Genomic DNA, 20,590 nt, shown 5'->3' with positions numbered 1-20,590 from the left:
AGTATGTTCCATTCTTTATATATTACAAGAATCTACATATGTTACAAGAAAGATGCAGATGGACAGATCTGAAAAGAAATCTTTTACTGAAATCAAGAACAAGTTGTTTATCTTTGGATGAATTTGTATTCTGCGTTTTTAAATAGAGCCTAAAGAAGAGAAAAATAAGGAAGATGTGATAATCTAATAATAACTGGTACAAAGTCTTCTTTAGTCATAAGGGCTCTTGAAACAGTGTGTCCCAATGCTGTCTGACATTTTAACCACTACAGTTTATTGGCTTGAATAGAAATTTGATGTGAATTTCAAACTGGCTGGCACTCCTTTATGTGGGATGAGAAATACAAAACACATTCATATTTTAAAACACATACAATAAGGAACTCACTATTACAAATTTGGCTTAAAATTAAAAAACAACATTATATGAAGATACCAAATTGGCTAGCACCGGCTGAATCAATTAGGCACCCAAACTTAACAGATAAGACAAAAATAATTAGATATAAAGATATAATTGACTATCAAGGCAAACTAAAGACAAAACAACAATTGGAGATAGAATTACACAGAGGAATAGACTGGTGGACTTACACTCAAATACAATCCAAATATAGAGAACATATAAAAACATATGAAATTTATAATCAAAAACAAGAAATAGATAAAATTATATTAGATTCAGAAAATAAATTAATTAGTAGAATTTATAAATTTCTCCTACGCTATAAATTGGAAGAAGAGACAGTCAAAGAAACGATGATCAAGTGGGCTCAAAATATCAAACACAATACCTTTGGAAAAATGGGAAAAGTTCTGGCAGGTAAACCTAAAGTTAACGAAAGCAACGGCGTACAAGGAAAACCAACTGAAAATGTTTTATCGGTGGCATATGTCTCCAACCAGATTGGCAAAAATACAACCTAAAAATAGCCCAATTTGTTGGAAGTGCAAAAAGGCACAAGGGACTTTCATTTATGGTGGACGTGCCCGGCAGCAAAGAAATTTTGGTCTAACATCAAAAAATGGTTGGAACAAATAACAAAAACACAGATTGAAAAAGAACCAGAAACATTTTTATTAGGAATATTTAACAAATCATACCCTAAGGATATCAAATATCTTACAATCCACATATTAACTGCTGCAAGAATAACCTACGCAAGAAATTGGAAACAAGAAAAAATACCAAGTGAAACAGAAGTAATAGGGAAAATTTTAGAATGCGCTGAAATGGATAGGTTAACCAAAGAATTACAAGAAAAAGAAGAATCAGACTATTATAAAATATGGAATAATTGGTATAATTGGTTAAAAACTATGATAATATTTTATATGGACATATCAAATGCATAATACTGGGAGATTAACAAAATTTAAACGAATAAAATCACAAACTGAGTGTAAGGTATGGCAGCCAAGGGGAAAAGATCTAAAAACTTCATACATTCAACACAAACAGAAAACAGACTGCATCACACAGGCTCCACCCTCTGGAATATCATCTGTAAGGATTGATGGATGGATAATACAGCAGAACCTTTTACACCTCTTTCCTTGGTGTCCCCATTTTTAAAATATATATTTGTATATTAGGTTTGGTTCTTACAAAACAGGTAAATTCTAAAAAGAGATTCTGACCCTCCTGTTTCTAAACATGGCAGAAATGCTAATGAGAGTTTATCCCAATAAGAATTTTAGTGTGGATCCATATTTAATTGTGTTTAGTGTAAATTAAATAAAATCAATGAAATGTAAATGAGTCTACTGAAAGTCTGACTAAATCTTGTTTCTGTCAGGCCCACATATCACACTAAGCTATGATTCAGTTTCCTGCATAACCCTAAGCTTTGAAGTATGGTTTTCAATCCACAGTTGTTGGGTTCTTTATACCAAAACCAGAACTACATTATAATGGATGTGTGTAGAGATAGATAGAGAGGAACACACTTTTTCTATAAAGGTTAGCCACAGGTTCATGGAATCTTCATAAACATGACCTGAGGACAACATTTTCTCTGTTGCAGTTCTTAGGAACTGGCAGTCACAATCATGCTGCTCCTGATAATTGATATTATATGTAGCCATTGACAGATTATGTTATTGTCAGTTTTTAAAAGTTCTAGGTTGCTTCTGTCCTTTGATTAGTTTCCATCCATTGCTTCTTGTCCTGCCCTCAGGTGCCCCGGATAATTGATTGACCCCCTAACCCGAGTTCTTCTTTTCATTAAACTAGATATACTCAATTTCAGCAACCATTTCTTCATGTTTTAGCCTCCAGTCCCCTAATCATCTTTGTTGCTCTTCTCTGCACTCTTTCTAGAGTCTCAACATCTTTTTTACACCTTACTTTTATCACCACTGAACTGCATTTTATTTGTATAAGGCCCAATGTTCAAGTCTCTAAAGATCTGGATCTTGAGTCTTATCTTCCAAAGTGTTGGCAATTCCCTTCAGCTTCATGTTGTCTGCAACATGATCATTTAGGAAGATGTTGAAGAGCACCAGGCCCAAGACAGAACCTTGAGGTACCCCACCGCATGCTTCCTTCCACGTATATGTAGCTTCATTGAAGACTACATGCTCGGTGTGGTTGGTCAGCAAACTTTGAATCCATCTGATAGTAGTACTAGTCCACATTGTTCTATCCCTCTTGGTAATCAGAAAATCTACCTCATGTAGTATAGGAGGCTGATAGAAAACATGGCAAACACATTACGGTCTTTTTTCCCCACACATAAGTTTGTAAAAGAAAAAAACTGATACAAGCAATTAACTGAGACATAAATGTAAAGAAATAAATGAGATTTGGAAATACTTTAAAGTGGCCACTAGATGGTAGTGCAGCATGTACAGTAATGGTGTAATAACAGTATCCAAAACACAACCAATTAGCGGTACATACTTTTAGATGCTATAAAGGTCAAATTTCTTCTAAGGATTTGGCTTTTCACCTATAGATTTTTTAATGTGTTCTTCAATTTTTAAAAAGTTTTCTTTAAAAAATTAGTTCATTCTTTTTCTTTAATAGGATATTTAATTGAGCACTTCTTCAATAATAACTTCTCAAGATGAGAAATCTTATTCAACATGAAATTTAAGAGAATGTTTCATAGCAACAAATATTACATCACCTTTGTGGCTCTAGGATTAGTTGCAGGTCTTACAAATTGCTCCTTTTTCATAAATGCAGGTGGGCTGTAAATATAGGCAGATTGGGGAAAATGGAGGCAGACCCTTAACCTTACTGAGGGTGCCTCCGGGGCTGGGAGGGTGGCTTGGATTGGGGTGGCTTGGATTGGGATGATTACTCACCCCACAATCTTTAGTTAATGTCAATAGGGAATGCCAGAATTACCACTGTAAGTCATTACATTCATGTTACATGTCAGGTTACAACATTACCGATGTACAATGGTCATCCTGGCCCAAATTGTGGTTTTAAGTCAAGGGCTCCTACATAAATTTGAACTTATTTTCTAATAACTTTCACCTGAAGAATTCAATTTTTCCCCTGAAGTATTTATTTACTTTGCTAAAGTATTATTTTAGGCAGAGTTGTTATTACATATAAATTCAGAAGATCTATAGGAAATAAGACATTATTTCCCATGAATGGGAAATCCAGTTTACCAACTACCAACATTGAGAAATACATTTCAGTGAAAATTGCAAAATCTATTTCAGAAAACAATATCGTTTTAGTGACTGCCTCATTTACAATTATGACAGCAATGAAAAATTAACTTTGTGACCAATCCTTGCATTTATGACCTTCACAGGTCTGGAAAGCAAAAGAAAGCTGAATTAAAATTGTAAAATCATGATGTTTCATTTAGTGACTGCTTCACCTGACAACCAAGTTGCCAGTCCCACTTGTGCTCACTGCTTGTACTACAGATAGTGGCTTACTCTCTTCCTATGCTAGAAGAAAGTAAATTACCATCTGAATTAAGCAATTCTGAGACATGTGCACCCACCTACCACAAATGCTCTTTTTATCATTTTAAGCTATTTATATATTGACTCACTCACTTTCATCCCACATAGCAAGTGCTTGTTTTGAGATTACAGTACTTCTGCAAGAACTGCAAATTTACCTGAGACATAATTATATCTGGGACACTAGGCTGCTTCTGAATATATGCATTGTATTTCAACCATAACATGAAAGCACTATCAAAAAGCCTCTCTCGCAATGAGGAAATGCTGCATAGGATCAGAAGTTGAAGAAAGCATGACAGGAGAGTCCTATAGGAGAGCAAAGGCAGTGCCTATGTGCATGGGGCAAACGTCTTGAGTAATTTAGCATTTTAACTTCATAGAAGAGGCAGCCATGAAGTCACCTACACATGTTCCATGGGTAAATTATCAATATATTATCTGATTATATGAATATTAATTGAAAGGTAAAAGCGATTTGTAGTTATGTGTGAACATCAGTAACTGATTGAATTTAATTTGCAGTTATATGTGGAACATATCACTAAACCAGTTCATAGTAAATTATGGAGTAAAACAACTGATATCAGAGCAACTAAATGATCCATTTTGAATATGCTTTGCATATTTACTTAAGAGGTATATGCTTATGATACGTATTTGATTAAAGTTGCATGTTGACCTAGGGCAATGGTCGGCAACCTTAAACACTCAGAGAGCCACAAAGGTCCTAACCGGAAGCCCCCGTTCAATTCTGGAGCTGACCGAAAGTCTGGTTCCCCCATCATAGTCTCCTCCTAATGTGGCATCCTTTTTCCTCTACCTGTCCTAACCAAAAGCCTTATCAATTGTGGAACCGACCAGCAACAGGGAGCCACATGCAGCTCTAGAGCCGCAGGTTGCTGACCCCTGACCTAGGGATATTAATATTTATGAACACATTATTTGGCATGAGCATATCATAAAACTATGTCTTGACCTTTATGGATAACCAGCCATTTCTTGACAGACATTACTATGGAATGGTCACAGCTGCTACTGGTCCATTTTTTTTACCTACCTGAGTTGTGTGTGTGTGTGTGTTCAGTGTATCTACACAGAATTACAATAACAGTCCTGTGGTAGTTTGATAAATAGCAAAATGAAGTCGCAAACAGAAAATAATAAAGAAAAAGGAGGTGAGTTGTTATTTTTATGAATATAAAAATAAAGTTTTATTTGAAACAGTATGTAACAATATTTCAAAATGAGGTAAGCATCCTGATTTGCAAGATTCAAATATCAAAGGCATTTTCATTTTGTGTTCTATGAAACTGGTTTCATTTTATTTTTTACATTTTACCTTTTATTAATTTAGTTACGCTACATTAACACTACCTTGTGTTAAAAATCAGTCTTTTGTCACAAATTATTCTAATAATGATCAAGGAAACCACCCTTTTTTGTATGCAGCTAATCAAACAGATAAATGCACACAGACTTTTATCTAGACTTCTCTGTGATAAAGAGTCATAGTAATATTTAAATTTTACAACAATTCCATGAATTTAGGTATATCAAATTATTATACGTAGTATCCCATCTCGTATAAAGTGACTCTTTGCAAGAAAAGCAGCAAGCTAAAAGTGATGCTGGAGTCTTGAATATGGATTTCTGAGATCTAAATTCAGCAATGTTTTAGGCAAAGTACCACATCCTGGTATCATGTAAGTATTGCTATATGTTCTGCAAAACTGAACATCGTTATTCTTTCCTTTTCTCCACCAGGAGATTCAAGATCCAAGTTTTGCAATATTCCATTGTTCTGGAAAATGCATGTCTATAGTTTCTAAACTGGAATCAGATTTTTATGTAAGTTCTATCTGAACATAGGTTGGTACCAGTTTGCCTTAGGCAATGAAGCCTGTTTGAATTCTTCTATTTTTACCCCCTTGAAATTCCCATTTGTCTCTGTTGGGCTTTGCATTTGTTCTATTGTTCACTGTGTTTCATTTATTTATGGAATTCGCTTGTCCATTATTTACACTGCTCTCTATGTGTATGTATGGAGAGGAAAAACTAATCATGGTGTGTACGTGGAACATTTCTTATCTTCTCTGCTGCCCTCCCCCAACAAAGCAAATATTTGGCCATCTGCTGCAGCTCTCTCTGTTGCTCCTGGTGTTCCAGCCAATGTGTTTTCCAGGGTCAAAGGCAGGTGGTCTAACAAATATAATTTGGTGCAGGGAGATGGCCCAGATGAGTAATAGCTGGTGGTGCTTTCCAGCTGAACTAGTGAGATCAAGAGGAAAGAAATCCAGATGGGGTCTCATTATCTTTAGCATTATCCACCGCAGCAACTCAGTCTTCGAGTTGCATATTTATATCCTAAGCCTCTTCCGTTGTCACTGAGAAGTGCATAGCAATTTTAACAAATAACTTACACAGGCTGTTGTACTGAATTAAAAGCTAAATTGTTTTTTTTTTAATCCATTTAAAATAAAACATCTCGCTTTTGTTTGTTTGTTTTTTTGACAAAAATTTTATTTTTTATCATCTCGCTTACGTTAATACTAAGCCACATAAAAGATTTTTTTTTATGATTGTAAACCGCCCAGAGTTACCTTGTGATAAGAGGGATGGTCATTCAATTTTATAAATAAATAAATTTGTAGAATACACTGAAAGTAAACAGAAAACAGAATAACAAGAGTTGGAAGGGACCTTGGAGGTCTTCTAGTCCAACCCCCTGCTTAGGCAGGAAAGAGTTATTTACATGCAACTACAATTGTTTAAATGGTCATTATGAATGTACACATTTATATAACTACACAAGAACCTTGTTTGGAACCTTCTAGATTACAGAATTGAGGGGAGCTATGCAAGAAGGATCGTAAAATGGTGCAAAACTCAGTAACTGTCTTGTTGGCAATGGAAGTTTTAGGCTCAATTGTGGTCATAAGTTAAGGAGTACCTGTATGTTTAAGGAACAATATGTAATTAATTCCTATAACTCAGCTGGGTGGCAGGGCTAAACCGACCCTAGTTGATCTTAAAAAAACTAAACAGTATATAAACTAGGAAAAATTTAGTAGGACTGGTAGGAAATCCTAGGCCAGTGATGGTGAACCTTTTCAGCACCGAGTGCCCAAGCCGGAATGCGCGTGCATGAGCGTGCATGTGCGTGTGTGCTGGAGCACTACAAACCCGAAGAGCAGCTGACCGGCACACACATACCTGTTTTTTGGCCATTTTCTGGCCATTTTCCAGACCATTTTCAGGCCGTTTTTCAGGTCCAAAAATGGTTGGAAAACAGCCCAGAAAACAGCCCAACGTTCCCAAAATGGGCAAAGAATGGCTTGAAAACAGCCGGAAAAGCAGCCTGTTTTGGGGGCATTTTTTGGGCTGTTTTCAGGCTGTTTTCCAGTGCTCCAGTGCCTGTGAAGACCAACTGGCTTCGCACCAGAAACCAGAAGAGCAGCTGGCGACAGCGCACATGCCCACAGAGAGGGCTCTGCGCAGGGGTGAAATGCTTCCGGTTCGGACCAGATCGACCGATCCAGTAGCAATGGAGGCGGGTGGTTCAGAGAACCGGTAGCAAAAATCCCTACCCCTCCCCATGCCCAGCTGAGCCGCACGATCATCAGAGGCTTTTTTTCTTTTAAATGCCTCTGACGATCCCAGCTGAGTTGCCTGATCAGCAGAGGGTTTTTTTAAAACCCTCTTGACGATCAGGCAACTCAGCTGGGATTGTCAGAACCTTTTCAAAGCATTCTTTTACAACCTCTTCACAGAAGAGGTTGTATAAAAAATGGTTTTAAAAGTAAAAAAGAAAAGTTGGCCACGCCCACCCAGTCACATTACCCCCCACCAAGCCACGCCCACAGAACCGGTAGTAACAAATTTTAGATTTCACCACTGGCTCTGCGTGCTACCTCTGGCATGCGTGCCATAGGTTCGACATCATAGTCCTAGGCTATATAGGTTAGACTTAGAAATAAAATATATTTTAGAGTGGCAAGATAATTTTTATACTCTTGCAAAGAAAACTAATGAACATATCCACAAACTCCACATAGATTGAGCTTGACTTGTGGTGTACGGTACTTTGATCTTAAATATAGGTGACTACGAATCAGAAGTTTGATGGTGGGTTCCAGGTTTCTGTGTTTTTAAATGTTTTAATGTGTTTAGTTTCATAATTTTAATATATTTTATGGCCATTTTAACTTTTGATTGGGGGCTGCCTGGAGTTGGTTATAAAATAGGCAGTTATAGAAATGTTTAAAAAAATAAAAATAGTCCAAAGTATGTTAATTCAAAAGAAAGACTTCCTCATCTTAGTGAATCCAAAGGACAATATAGGTAATCTTTGACTTGCAACCATTTGCTTAGTGACTGTTTGAAGTTACAACGGTACTCAAAAAATTGACTTATGACCATTTTTCACGCTTAAGACCATTGCAGCATCCCCATGGTCACATCATCAAAATTTGGATGCTTGACAACTGGCTCATATTTATGATGGTTGCAGGGTCCCAGGATCATGTTCTGCCATCTGACAAGCAAGTCAATAAGGAAGCCAGATTCACTTTCCAACTGAGATTCATTTAACAACTGGGGCAAGAAAGGTCATAAAATGGGGCAAAACACACTTAACTCTTGCTTAGCAACAGACATTTTGGGATCAATTGTGGTCATTAGTCGACAACTAGCTGTAAAAGGTTATCAGAAGAATCCTATACTCTCAATCTATGAAATGACCAGATGAACAAAAACTAGTTCTCAATCCCAGCCAGAACTGCATAGTAAAGGACTAAATCCGTGCTTTCCAAATCTGGGTAAATTACCTAAAACTGGGTAAAAGTGGATAATGCAACATGAATCCATTACCCAATTACAAAAGGAACATTTAAATTGACTTCAAGTGTGAATTGGGTGAAAAGAATTTTCTGATAAGCAGCTTTGAGTAATAAAGGAAAGTTTGGAAGTCTGTACTAAATAAAAGTATTTGTTGAATTGTTTTGGATATCACTACCTGGGTGATTAAGATGATGAAGTAGAAGTACGGGAAGATTCATAATACAAATGTGTATTCACTAGTAGCAAAATGGGATATAAAAATAGAATATGACGATATAGTTTACTATTTGTTAATTCCTCCTATGAATTAACTTTTTATCTGAACTTCAGATTCTTTCCTGAGAGCAGTCATCGAAACTACAGTTGTGTTTCTTAACATGGTATCTTCCAGTTGCTGACTCAGAATTCTGACAGTTAAAATCCTATCATTTTGTGTAGTTATAATCACCTTGCAAAATGCTACAATACATGTTCCTGATTTTTTTTTCATTCCACCAATGATTACCATAAATGTTATATAACTGGAAAGGCATTGGCAGCCAACCTAATTTCAACGGGAAATGAAATGTTATTTGTTGCACATGCCACAGTATTCCAGATCAATGTAGTTCTTTGAGGGCTGCATATAAAGTGCCTATGGCAGTAATCTCTCCATGAGATTACAGTACTAGCAGATTCTATCAATGAAGGTACGTCTCTTATAAAATAGATCCACACAAGTTAAAGACTTGGCTTAACAACCACTTGTTCAGCAACCTTTCAAATTTACGAAGGTGCTGAACAAGTGGTACTTATGACCGGTTCTTCTACTTGCAGCTGTCACAGATCCCCATTTTCTCGCATGAACAAGATTTGGGTACTTGGTGACCTGCTTGCACTTAAGACATTGTAGCATCCGACATTCATGTGATCACCGTTTGCAACCTTCACCGCTGGCTTTGGACAATCAGTGGGGAAGTCAGCAAGAGATCACAAATGGCACCGATGTGACATTGTGCTTAATGAAGTTGCAGTTCCCTTAACGATGGCAACGGAACTGCTGTTGCTAAGCAACTGCTGTATGATTGCATGGCTTAGTGATGGAAATTCCAGTTCCAATTACCCTCCTTAAGCAAGGGCTATTAGTTTGAAAGGTTGTACATCAGTTTAGAAACATTTTCTTCTATCAGCACAGCTCCTAGGGACATATTCTGTGTCTGGCTAAGACACAAGTAGAAACATTAAGAAAACGTATTTAGGATGTCCTCCCGATTAAAGCTGACATTCAAGCCACCTAATCCAGAACACTACCATCACAAATTAAATCTCAGTGAAAATACTAGCAAAACCCCAATTGCAGGATTCAGTTAATTGGCCTATCAAGAAACATGCGGGAAGGCTCCTGATTTTGCTTCCTTTTCTGATGTCAAATATATTAAATTGGGCAGGCTAAAAATGTCTTCCCCTTGTTCTTCAGAAAGATAACCCCAGGGCTTTGTGGTATCTTAAAGACTAAACATTTACCACAACAAAATTGTTTTTCCAGTCTAGTGCAGACATAAATACCTAGTTTCTTGGCTCGGAAAGGCTCTGTTCTTAGAGAGCGTTCAGGCAGGTGGGACCCCATCTCTCCTTAGTCCGGAGTTCACACACACCCCTTCCCCCCCTCACACACACACACAATGCCCGGCTCTTAGCGAGGCTGGGAAAGTTGCTGGTTCTTGACGGTGCGTTACGAAGCCCGAGCGGAAAGGCGAACAAAACCTCCCTCCCGGCCCCAACTCTGCCGCCGGGGCTGCAATCTGGTCCCTGGGCAGGCCAGGCACGTTCCCCCCCTCGCGGCATCGCGCGTGCGCGCGCACTCTTCGACAGGTTCCAGACTGAAAAACGCGTCGGCGTCGCTTACTGCGAGGTGGTGGGGGTCGAAGGCATTGGGGCGGGGGGGGGGAGGCTCGGGTGCTCATTGCCTCAAGCCCCCCGCGAGCAGCGCTTTGGGGAGGCGCGGCGCTGGCCGCCTCCCCGCCGGCACCTCAAGGCGCGAGATGCAGCTGCTGGAAAGCAAGCACGCGGGGGAGAGGCTGCGTCTCCTCCATCTCCTAGGAGGGACGCTTTTGGTTTAGCGAGGCTCGGCGCCATAGCACCCAGTCCAGGGGCAGCGAAAGCTCGGCGGCCAGAGATGGATTCGGCGGGTGAGTGACGGGGGCGGGGGAGGGACCATTACTTGCTGCTCTGCGGAGAGAGGCGAGAGGAGGAAGTGCTGATCTCCCAGCGTAGCAACATCTCCCTCCCCGACGGCAGAATGCGCTTCGCTTCTCTGTTTCGATGCTCCTTGGCGTGTTGTTTCGCATTTCCTTCTGCCTCCAATGAACTTTCCGTGCCAGACTTGCCGTTGGGACCGCCACAAACGGGATCAACGGGAAAGGCGGTCTATCTTTTCGCCAGCAATTCTTGGAACCGCTCTGGGATGGAAAGTGCCAATGTGATTGGTTTCCTTTTAAAACTGCGACGATACAAAGTTGACTGGAGGTGGAAAAGGAAACCTCTAATCCAGTTTTCTCATTCTAAGCCTTGAAACCGATCTGGCATGGCTGTTAATAAATTCAGTTGTGATTCCTGCTTATTCCTGTTTTGCCTTGAAGGAAACACCTTGCATACAAATGCTGAAGTTTCCAAGAAAAGGAATATATTCAGAATCTCGTTGCCTCCCGATGCTGAATTCTTGATGTGATTAAGGCTTAAATGCAGTGGTGGGATTCAGCCATTTCGCAGCTATTCGGGAGAACCAGTTGTTAACTTTCTAAGCAGTTCGGAGAACCAGTTGTTGGAAGAAATCTTTTTTTTCCCCACTTTACAGGGCTAATCCTGTAAGGAAGGCAGAAAGGAAACATTCTGGTGGTGTTTCTAGCCTAATCTTGATTGCCCTGCTTACAGAAACCGCCTCCCTGGTTAACCCTTATTACATTGTAAAAGCTAAGATGAAGCACCCATTGACCTGACGTTGAGTTGGCCATGCCCACATGGTCACATGACCACCGAGCCACACCTACCAACCTGGTCATTAGGGCAGAGAACTGGTTGTTAAATTATTTGAATCCCACCACTGCTTAAATGCCTACCCTGAGTTTAGTAGAGGTCACAGTGTAAAGTATTTTGCCAAAGAAGAATGTTAGTGGAACTCTGTTCTGACTTTTATAGTTAAGAACTGACTTTCTTAATCTGAGCAAAAATATCCTAGACTGTATTTCTGTTTCTAACAGTCGCCTACTGTATATAAGGTTAGGGACTCTCGTGGTTGTGTTTTGTACCATTTGGTTCTGTATTGATTCTTCAAGCTTGGAGGTTCCATTAAGAGGAGTTTTCAATTAGCTTGTTAATTCCCTTTTCAAAATTGAATTTAGTGTCCAGCACAGCCTGTTGTATATTCATATGTAGGCTGCACTGTATGATTGACAGTTTCCTATTCTCTGCCCAAAATCTGCTGTCCATTCTTCAGTGACTTCAGCATTTACCACAGTAAGGTGGGGATCTCAAACTTAAATTGTCCAAGTAGCCCAGAATTGTTCATTAAACTGAGGGCTGCAACTTCTCATAAATTGATACAACTATCTCTGGAACCAATGAAGCTGTTAGGTCTGCATTCAAGACTCTGGTAGTGCAGTATCACTGAAACTCCAATCTTAATATGGTAGTTGTAGGAAGATGACCTTATTGAGAATACGCAGGAACTAGGCAAAAGTGTTAGGGTTAGGCTGAAATGTTTTTAAGATCCAGAGCAAAGAAATAACATTTGGAAAAGGCTTAGGCAGATACAGTATCTCCCTGATTCACAGGGATATAAGATTGGAAAGAAGTATAGCACAGACTCTTTTACTTTACTTTATTTTGGATTTATATACCGCCCTACTCCCGAAGGACTCAGGGTGGTGAACAGCCAAAAGATAAAACACACATAATACATAATAATACTCTAATTAAAAAATCTTAAGAGAATGGATGAAGAGCCACTGCCAAGGGAATGGTCAGATAAGAGACAGCATAGCCCACAGATGGATAGAGCATGAAGTTCAGAAGACACCACCTGTCTTGGGCTGTAAGGGAGGCCTGTATTTCAGATTTTATATAATATAAGTTTACAATAAAGTGGAGTTAGTTCATCAGGTCCTGATTCCTACCTGGTTTACCTGGTGAGGCCAATTACAATCTTGCAAATCTGAGCAGATCATAGAGTTTTAAATATTGCTGATAGCTTAATAGATTCATTAAGTGGTGGATTTGGCTAACTGGAGCAGTATTCAATTATTGGGCATTGGGAATGTATACCAAATATATTCGTATATACTAATTTCCATCTTTGAAACTAGAACCAGGTTCTAAAGATCATATCAGACAACGAACTTAAACTTTACCTTTAAAGGCTACTTTTAGTTCTCTAAGAAAGATATTCAAGTTCATACTGAACTTACAGTTTTACGGTTTCCATGTATGTAAGAGACTAAATTGTCCTCATGGGACCCAAATAACTATCCACATAAAAATAGATGATGAAGCTATCCATGTTCTTTGTTTTGTGCAGGAAAAAGCATGTGATATTGCTAAGAATAGGACATTTTACCTCAGTGTTGCTTTTTTGGCAGTTTTTCCATTTAAATCAAAATCATGGAAAATTCTTTAATATGCTTAACACATGCTGAACCAGAATTTAATTTTTAGATGTGCACTCTGAATGGACTGTTTAGTCACTGATAAAATGGATGGGCTCAAGATGTTGGTCTTATCTCCTTGATGTCCAACGTGTCTTTGTTGAATGTTAAGGTCCCAAGGAGGATTCTGTTGATATTCTGTTGAATGTTAGCAGAACTCTCTGTGTGATCTGGAGGACTCTGCTTGATCTCAGTGGAGAGTTGTAATTATATGCAGGTGAACATGAGTCAAGAAGTAGGAAGGCATTCTCAGAGATATGGCTGATATAAACATGTGCACAACATCTGTCTTATGCTCATTTAAATATCTTGTTTGGTTTCGGCATCCAACCAGATTTTCTGTAACTTTGAAATGATCATGTCACACACATAAACAATATGAAGGACAAGAGAGTTACTATATGCAGCATACCTACAACATTGGATGCATTTCTTCCCAAGCTGTTCCTATAAAGAAACTTCTAGGATGTGAGAGGAAGAGAGTGACTTTGTACTTGGGAGCTCTAACTTCAAAATGCTGTCAGTAGTTTTATTGAAGTTCTCCAGTTAACATTATTTGGAAAAGGAAAGTTGAAGCCGTGAATTCCAATATTTTATTCTAGTTGGCAATGCTTTCTGCCTTAAAGATCAGGTAAGGGCTTCCTCAAGTTCAACATAGATTCTTACACATCACTTATAATTTTATTGGTAGTAGTAGTTTGCCATTGTTTTCTTCCAGAATTTCCTACCTACAGCTCTGAGATTTTTGTAGTCTTCCATCTGAGTATATCTTAGCTCCAAATTTGCCTAGCTTTTTTGAAATCATCCAGGGTATTTCTGCTGTGACCAGGAAATTCCAAAATTATAGACTAGACTGGGAGATAGATATGGATACACATACACATACACATACACACACTCACACACATACACACTCAGTAGAAATTTTACCTTCACCTCCTAGACGGTATGTGAAAATGGCTTTGTTGACACTTTTGTGACTGGAAGATGTTAGATGGTTACCTGGAAAGTTCCCTTGCCTGTTCCACTGTGCATTCCTCATTTGTCACCTATCTCATCCTCCTGCACTGTCAGCAACTTCAATGCTAGTGTAAACAAGCAAAACCAATAAAAGCAAAACACACAAGGTGAAACCATTTGTACTCCCAGTGTATGTAGTAATACATCTGGAAAAAAATCATACTTAAGCTACTTCTATGCTATATACAGGAAAGTATAATGTTTTAAAGTCATTTAATTAGTCTGTATCTACTTTCAAGGTTTATATGGAGAACAGATCACATTTTAGGTCATATTTATGCAGAAATATTGATAATTCAGATGGGTTCACAAGCTTTTAAGCACCACTGTATTATCTTCAAAACAACGGCTAACAAAAAATAAAGAAAAAAATTACACAGAGAAATGGGAGGATATGTATAGTAGGTGTATTATCTGCAGCAGAAACTTAATGTATTGATTTTGCTTGTTAGTTTTTATTTGAGATATACTGGAAAATCACAATCCTGGATTTTGGTAGTATGAAATTGAGAGGCTCTAAGCTGGATACTCAGAGTTCTTGGGTTGTTCAGCCTTTTTATAATATTGCATTCATTCATTCGTTCGTTCATTCATTCATTTCCCCTCTTGTATCCAATGACTTTGGATCTCTTACAGCATTAAAACTTTAAAGTATTAAAAACATTAAAGTCAACAATCTGAACACAGTGGATAAAATAATTAACAAATACAAACCATTAACACCAGATGGGAAAGGAGGGAGCCAGACACATGATGGGGGGTGGGGAGGTGGAATTAAATTTTAGTTAGTCAGCCACCTCCAATATGAAGCTCCCCCATTGGGTCTCCAAGCCATCTGACAGAGCGAGGTCTTCAGGGTGTTATGAAACCCTCAGAGATGAGATGTTCTAGAGAGCATGAGCCCTTTTGCCTCATATCTTGTGTTTTCTGGACAATAAATTATTAGTAATATTTTCAGAGGGATAGTGGTCCGTATTGAAGGCTGCCACTTTGATGATCTTCCTATGAAAGCAGTAGTTGTGCACTTTGTGTTATATCAGGAACTGAGGAACTACCTATCATTCTGAGAAACAATTATAAGCCCATTATATGATCCACAATCTCTTGGTTTTTTTTTTCTGGATGGTTTGATACATCTTTGTATCTGACAACTTACTTTTCCTCACCAAAATATAAAAAAGTTTTTTTTTGAAACTGATGAAACTATGGTTCTGAAAGACCATAAACATGTACCTTACATTTTAAACCACAATTGTATGACATTCCCTGCATACTTATGCTGACTCCAGATATATATTTGTGGTTTATATGTACAGTTAGTTGGAATAACTATTATTACTTCCCATGTACCATTTCTAAATAAAATACTAAATATGCTTGGAAATTCATCCTTGTGATATATTATTAAAAGACTGAATATAAATTTGCATTTACCTATCTGGTTCTTTTGGTGCAATTGAGTAAATGTTAAAATACTCTTGACATATGATCCATTCCTGATAGTTTGACTACAGATCGCAAATTGTACTTCTTTTCCATTTGATAGGCTTTCAGAAAAAGAGACAATAAACCCATTTGGGCAAAATAATTCCAGCAAGTTGTCTTAGCTGCAGAATAGGAGGATGGAAAGGAACCTCAGCTGTTTTTAATGTCCTATTAAGCCAGTCTAGATATTTTCCCCATGCTGCATCATTGAGCTACACTAAATATTGGGGTGTATTAATGAGGATTAAGAATCTTTAGTACTTTCTGTATCCTCAACACCTTCCTTATGTGGAAGCTGCTGGCACTCCGCTGCTGTAACATCTCTTTGGGAGTTTTCTGAAGTGGTTTTTGACCTCAGAAAGAACCTCTCATAGAGTTTCAGAGAGAAGCGCCAAGAATGATCTGATGTTGAATCCCTTCTTTAGTCAACTGAGTCTTCTCTGCAATCACCGAGGAGAAAGCAGATCAATCTGGTCCTAAGGCATGAAACTGTAACACAATTTTGTAAATCATTGATAAGTAATGATACTTGTATAGAAGTGAAATTTGGTGGGTCAAGCTCCTAAATTGATTTGAGTCGGGTTTCAAACTATTTTTATAATTGCTGAAGGATAGAACGGGCAGGTAATTTTTGCTTGTGTAGCTAATGGCACTAATTCCATGGGGGGATACAACATGCAGAAACTGGTTTTTTCAAATGCTTTATCATGATAAATTGGAAACTGCATGTACAGTTTACAGGTTGATGTACATCCTTTAATATGATCTGCATTCTTACCTGACATCTAGTCCATCCATCTTGTTTTACTGATGAGATCACATCTCAACAACATCTACCTCTTTTGAACACTAATGTTTTAGAGTTCACATGACTAAATTGGAATTGTTTTAAGGTTCCACAGTAAAAAATGTAGGCAAGTTGGAAGATACTTAAAGTCTCTTGGGTTTTTAAATACAAACATAAGAACTGTATGTTTGAGTGTTGCATGCAAGACTATATTATGTCTCAAGTAAGTAGACATATCTACAGTATAATGTACTATACCCAAATTGCAATACAATGAATAGTACTGCAAAATAAAAATAGAATTAACAATCTTATAAAAGTTTGTAACATGTTTTCCATAATTTTACATTAACTAAACTCAATAAACCTATTTTTATTTATTGAACTTGTGTTTTGATTACTTTCCACAGAAAAACTATATTAATATTTCATTTGAAAGAATTATATTTTTTTACCTTATTAAACTCAAAGTATTTTCCATTATGAAAGTACTTAAACATTTTTAAGAAAATGTCACACAGAAGGGAAATAAATTTGAAATCCTCCTTTCTACACTTCTATTTCATAAATAAATATGAAATGAACATTGCTCATTTTTAGGATAATAGTTGAAGATGTGCTTAACAGTACAGTATTGGATATTATTTTAGATGATTTTTTAAAAAACATTAATTCCCCAATGTTTTTAATCGCTACTTCTGCACCATTATCATTCATATTCTGAACAGTTCTTTCTTATCTCACAGAAACTGTACATATATGTATTTATAACTATATATGTATACATATTTACAAGGGTTGAATGAAAAGTAGTGTCTTTGCCTCTGTAATTTTAGTTTAAATACGGATGTTTTAGTACATGAAAAAAATCATCCTTGAATTGAGGCCTTTTGTTACATTTACTTACTTTTTTTACATGGTTACTCCCATTCATTGCACATTTCAGTCAACAATGGACAATGTTTAAATCCATCACAAAAGAACCCACCCTTTGTCTCTTGTGACAGGTCAAGACAGTCCTTTCCTCTTCATATGAATCAAACAGATGCCCACAGAGGTAATCCTTCAGTTTTGGGAAAAGGTGAAAATTGCCTAGTACCAAATCAAGACTATAAGCAAATGGATTAAAACCATGAGATCCAACTTTGAAATTGCCTCCTGGAGAGCTTGTGACATATAAGGCCTAGCATGATGTTTCAATAACATTTCCTTCTCGTGCTTCTGAACACTGTGTTGCAGTATAATGTGCAGAACTTATCTTGGTACCAAGTTCAAGGAATGCTATGTAGATAACACCTCTTCAATTCCTGATGTTTTCATTTCTGCTGTCAACATGCCAGGAACCCATCTTCTAATATGAAATAACATCAATAATGTTAGCCCATATTCCTGTGAAATGCCAAGCCTTGCAGCAATTTTCCTTTGAGTGATCCCTCAACTATTCTTAATCAGTTCATCGCATTTTCTCGTGTGCAACTTGTTGGTTGCCGTCACATACAGTTCATTCTTCATCACACAAATCAGCTCTCCCAGTTCATCACTTTAACATATTTTGGCCTAGCATTGAACAGGAGTCATGTCAAAAAAAATCATCCCCACAAACAAAACTCATTTGGGGTGAATTTCAATTGAAACTACTTATTTGGTAGCTAAATTCCAATTATGGCATGTTGCTTAAAATTCAGTGATGAGTGACATAAAACATATTGATCCAAATGGTTCTAATAGCTGAAAGCAGTTAAGAAGCAATATCTGACAGTGATTAGGAAAGGAAGTATTTGAATCGGTGTCCCTTTAAAAGCACCAACCGTGGTTTGAGTAAGATGACTATTCCTTCATCTCCCAGAGCAATAACCTCACTTGGGACTGCTGTCTTGCAATCTTCTCACAAGGAACAACTGTCTGGAGCACTTATGGGCAATTTCAACTCCTCTTCTTATCCAGAGATGAGTTACAAAGAGCTGGTCTACTTGCTATCTTTTCATTCTGCCATGATTGTCAGCTCTGCTTTCAGCCGAACTATCTTCAGTCCACGATTTCTTCCCTGGAAGTCCCAATGAATGTGTTATTTTCTAAAGCAGAGATTGGCAACATGCTGTCCCAGGACCAGACATAGTCCCCAACTCCTTCCCTATGGCCCATTGAGCACTTTTTATTTACAATTCTGAAATATTTTATGGCATAAATTCTAATCATTTTAAGTTAGGAATGAATGGAAACTGTAATGTAAGCTCTATAAGGTATTTAATATAATGTAAAAACAAAACCCACCAACCCCTCTCCCCAACGCCCCCCCCCCCAAATTTCAGCCTCATTCTCTTTTCATCCTTGCCTACCCAGTACAAAGTACATGTTTTCCACATGTCAGCTAGCATTGAAAGAGAGTTAATTCATAAATTATTACAGAATCTTTACATAACTCTAGTGAACCACTATTAATAATAAAGAGTATTTTGTGATTCTGTGGAATACAGCATATTTGGGAACAAAAGATAACCAGGAATTGGTTTATTGTAAAAATTAGACTAGAGGATATGAATGGAAAAAAACAACAGAACTTATAATATTATTTGTGTTATTTGGGGGTGCTGTTTAATATTTTGTAGTATAACACTACAATCTCTGCATATTTACTTAGAAGAAAGTCCGGTCAATTTTTATGCGATTTTCTGCTAGGTTTGGAGAGCGTAGTTTTTCCTGTCTCTTGCTATGGATTTGTATCTATAGATGAAGAGGTAGATGGGGAAAAAAAAACATTTTGTCCATCTTGCATTTAGTTAGATGTATGAAAACATTTTTTATGGCATAATCTTCAAGATACCAGAAAGCTAGAACTAAAGATATCCAGGATAAAATGGATTGGAGCAAACTAATTATATAGAGTTTAGGGCATTGGGTATGTAATGTAAAAAATGAGAAACTTTCAGACTGCATGTTTAAAAGACTTCATTGCACAGTATTGAATACTGCTTTGATAGCTGTCTCTTATACCAATTACTATTCAGTGGCAGAAAAGTATATCTGTCTGACTTAATAAATCCCTTGTAATGTTGGTATCTCAGAGGGTTTCTTAAATAGGGCAGAGCTAAATCATCCCTGTTTTACAGTGACCCCTTGAACATGATGCAATTGAGGTTTCATGACCTCCTTTGAATCTCATTTGGTAAATTGGTGGTGTCTGATGCAGGAAAAACAGTTACACTTGTGTAATGTTTGGTTAATTGTTTATTTATCATTCACATATTTGCTGAAAAAAGTCAGCAATGCTACCAGATGCCAAAGCAAAGAGGAAGGTCCTAGAAATGAAGGCACTTAACTAGACTTGATGGTATTTATGTATAGAGAGGGCCTTGACATTGTGTCCTTTCTCCTTGAAGATTTGTATATTTTTATTTTTCTGGGATTTTTTGTTCAGTTATGAAACATATTTATCAGTTGTCAGAGGATGCTAGCATTTTTTCATCAAATTTTAGAAAAATCTAACCTTAAAGATCGTTATTAGAAATGCACATGTGTTTCTTAAGGCATCCAGAGGAAAAATGGAATCTGCAGATTGACTTGTGCCAGATTTCTCCCCTATAAAAAAATACCTGATGGACTAAATTAAGTTCTGCATGGAACACTGCAAACAAGCATTTTATTAGGAAATTTTATTTTATTTTTATTGAATTATTGGTTGGTTCTTCTGAGGAAGGCCTTTTTTTCTTTTTACTTCTGCAATTGTGTGGACTGCAGTTTTCTTCACAACTTTTTTCAGAAGTGGCTTACCTTTACCTCATTCAGGCTGAGAGAGAGAGAGTGGTTAAATAGAATGAATGAACTGAATGAAATAAAT

At 37.5% G+C, this 20,590-nt stretch overlaps 1 protein-coding gene across 1 annotated transcript in view; it reads left to right on the top strand.

Annotated features, from left to right (window-relative positions):
- Window positions 1-10,618: 10,618 nt before the first annotated feature.
- FGD3 (FYVE, RhoGEF and PH domain containing 3) overlaps window positions 10,619-20,590 on the top strand; it is a 106,243-nt gene continuing 96,271 nt past the window's right edge. The window contains exon 1 of the mRNA XM_034437308.3: window positions 10,619-10,952. Coding sequence (XP_034293199.2) covers window positions 10,940-10,952 — 13 coding nt within the window. The 5' untranslated portion in view covers window positions 10,619-10,939. The remainder of the gene's footprint in view (window positions 10,953-20,590) is intronic.

This window comes from Pantherophis guttatus, chromosome 2, assembly GCF_059756535.1.
Source record: "Pantherophis guttatus breed Tessera chromosome 2, ASM5975653v1, whole genome shotgun sequence".
NCBI lineage: Eukaryota > Metazoa > Chordata > Lepidosauria > Squamata > Colubridae > Pantherophis > Pantherophis guttatus.
This window is presented reverse-complemented; position numbering and strand designations above follow the sequence as displayed.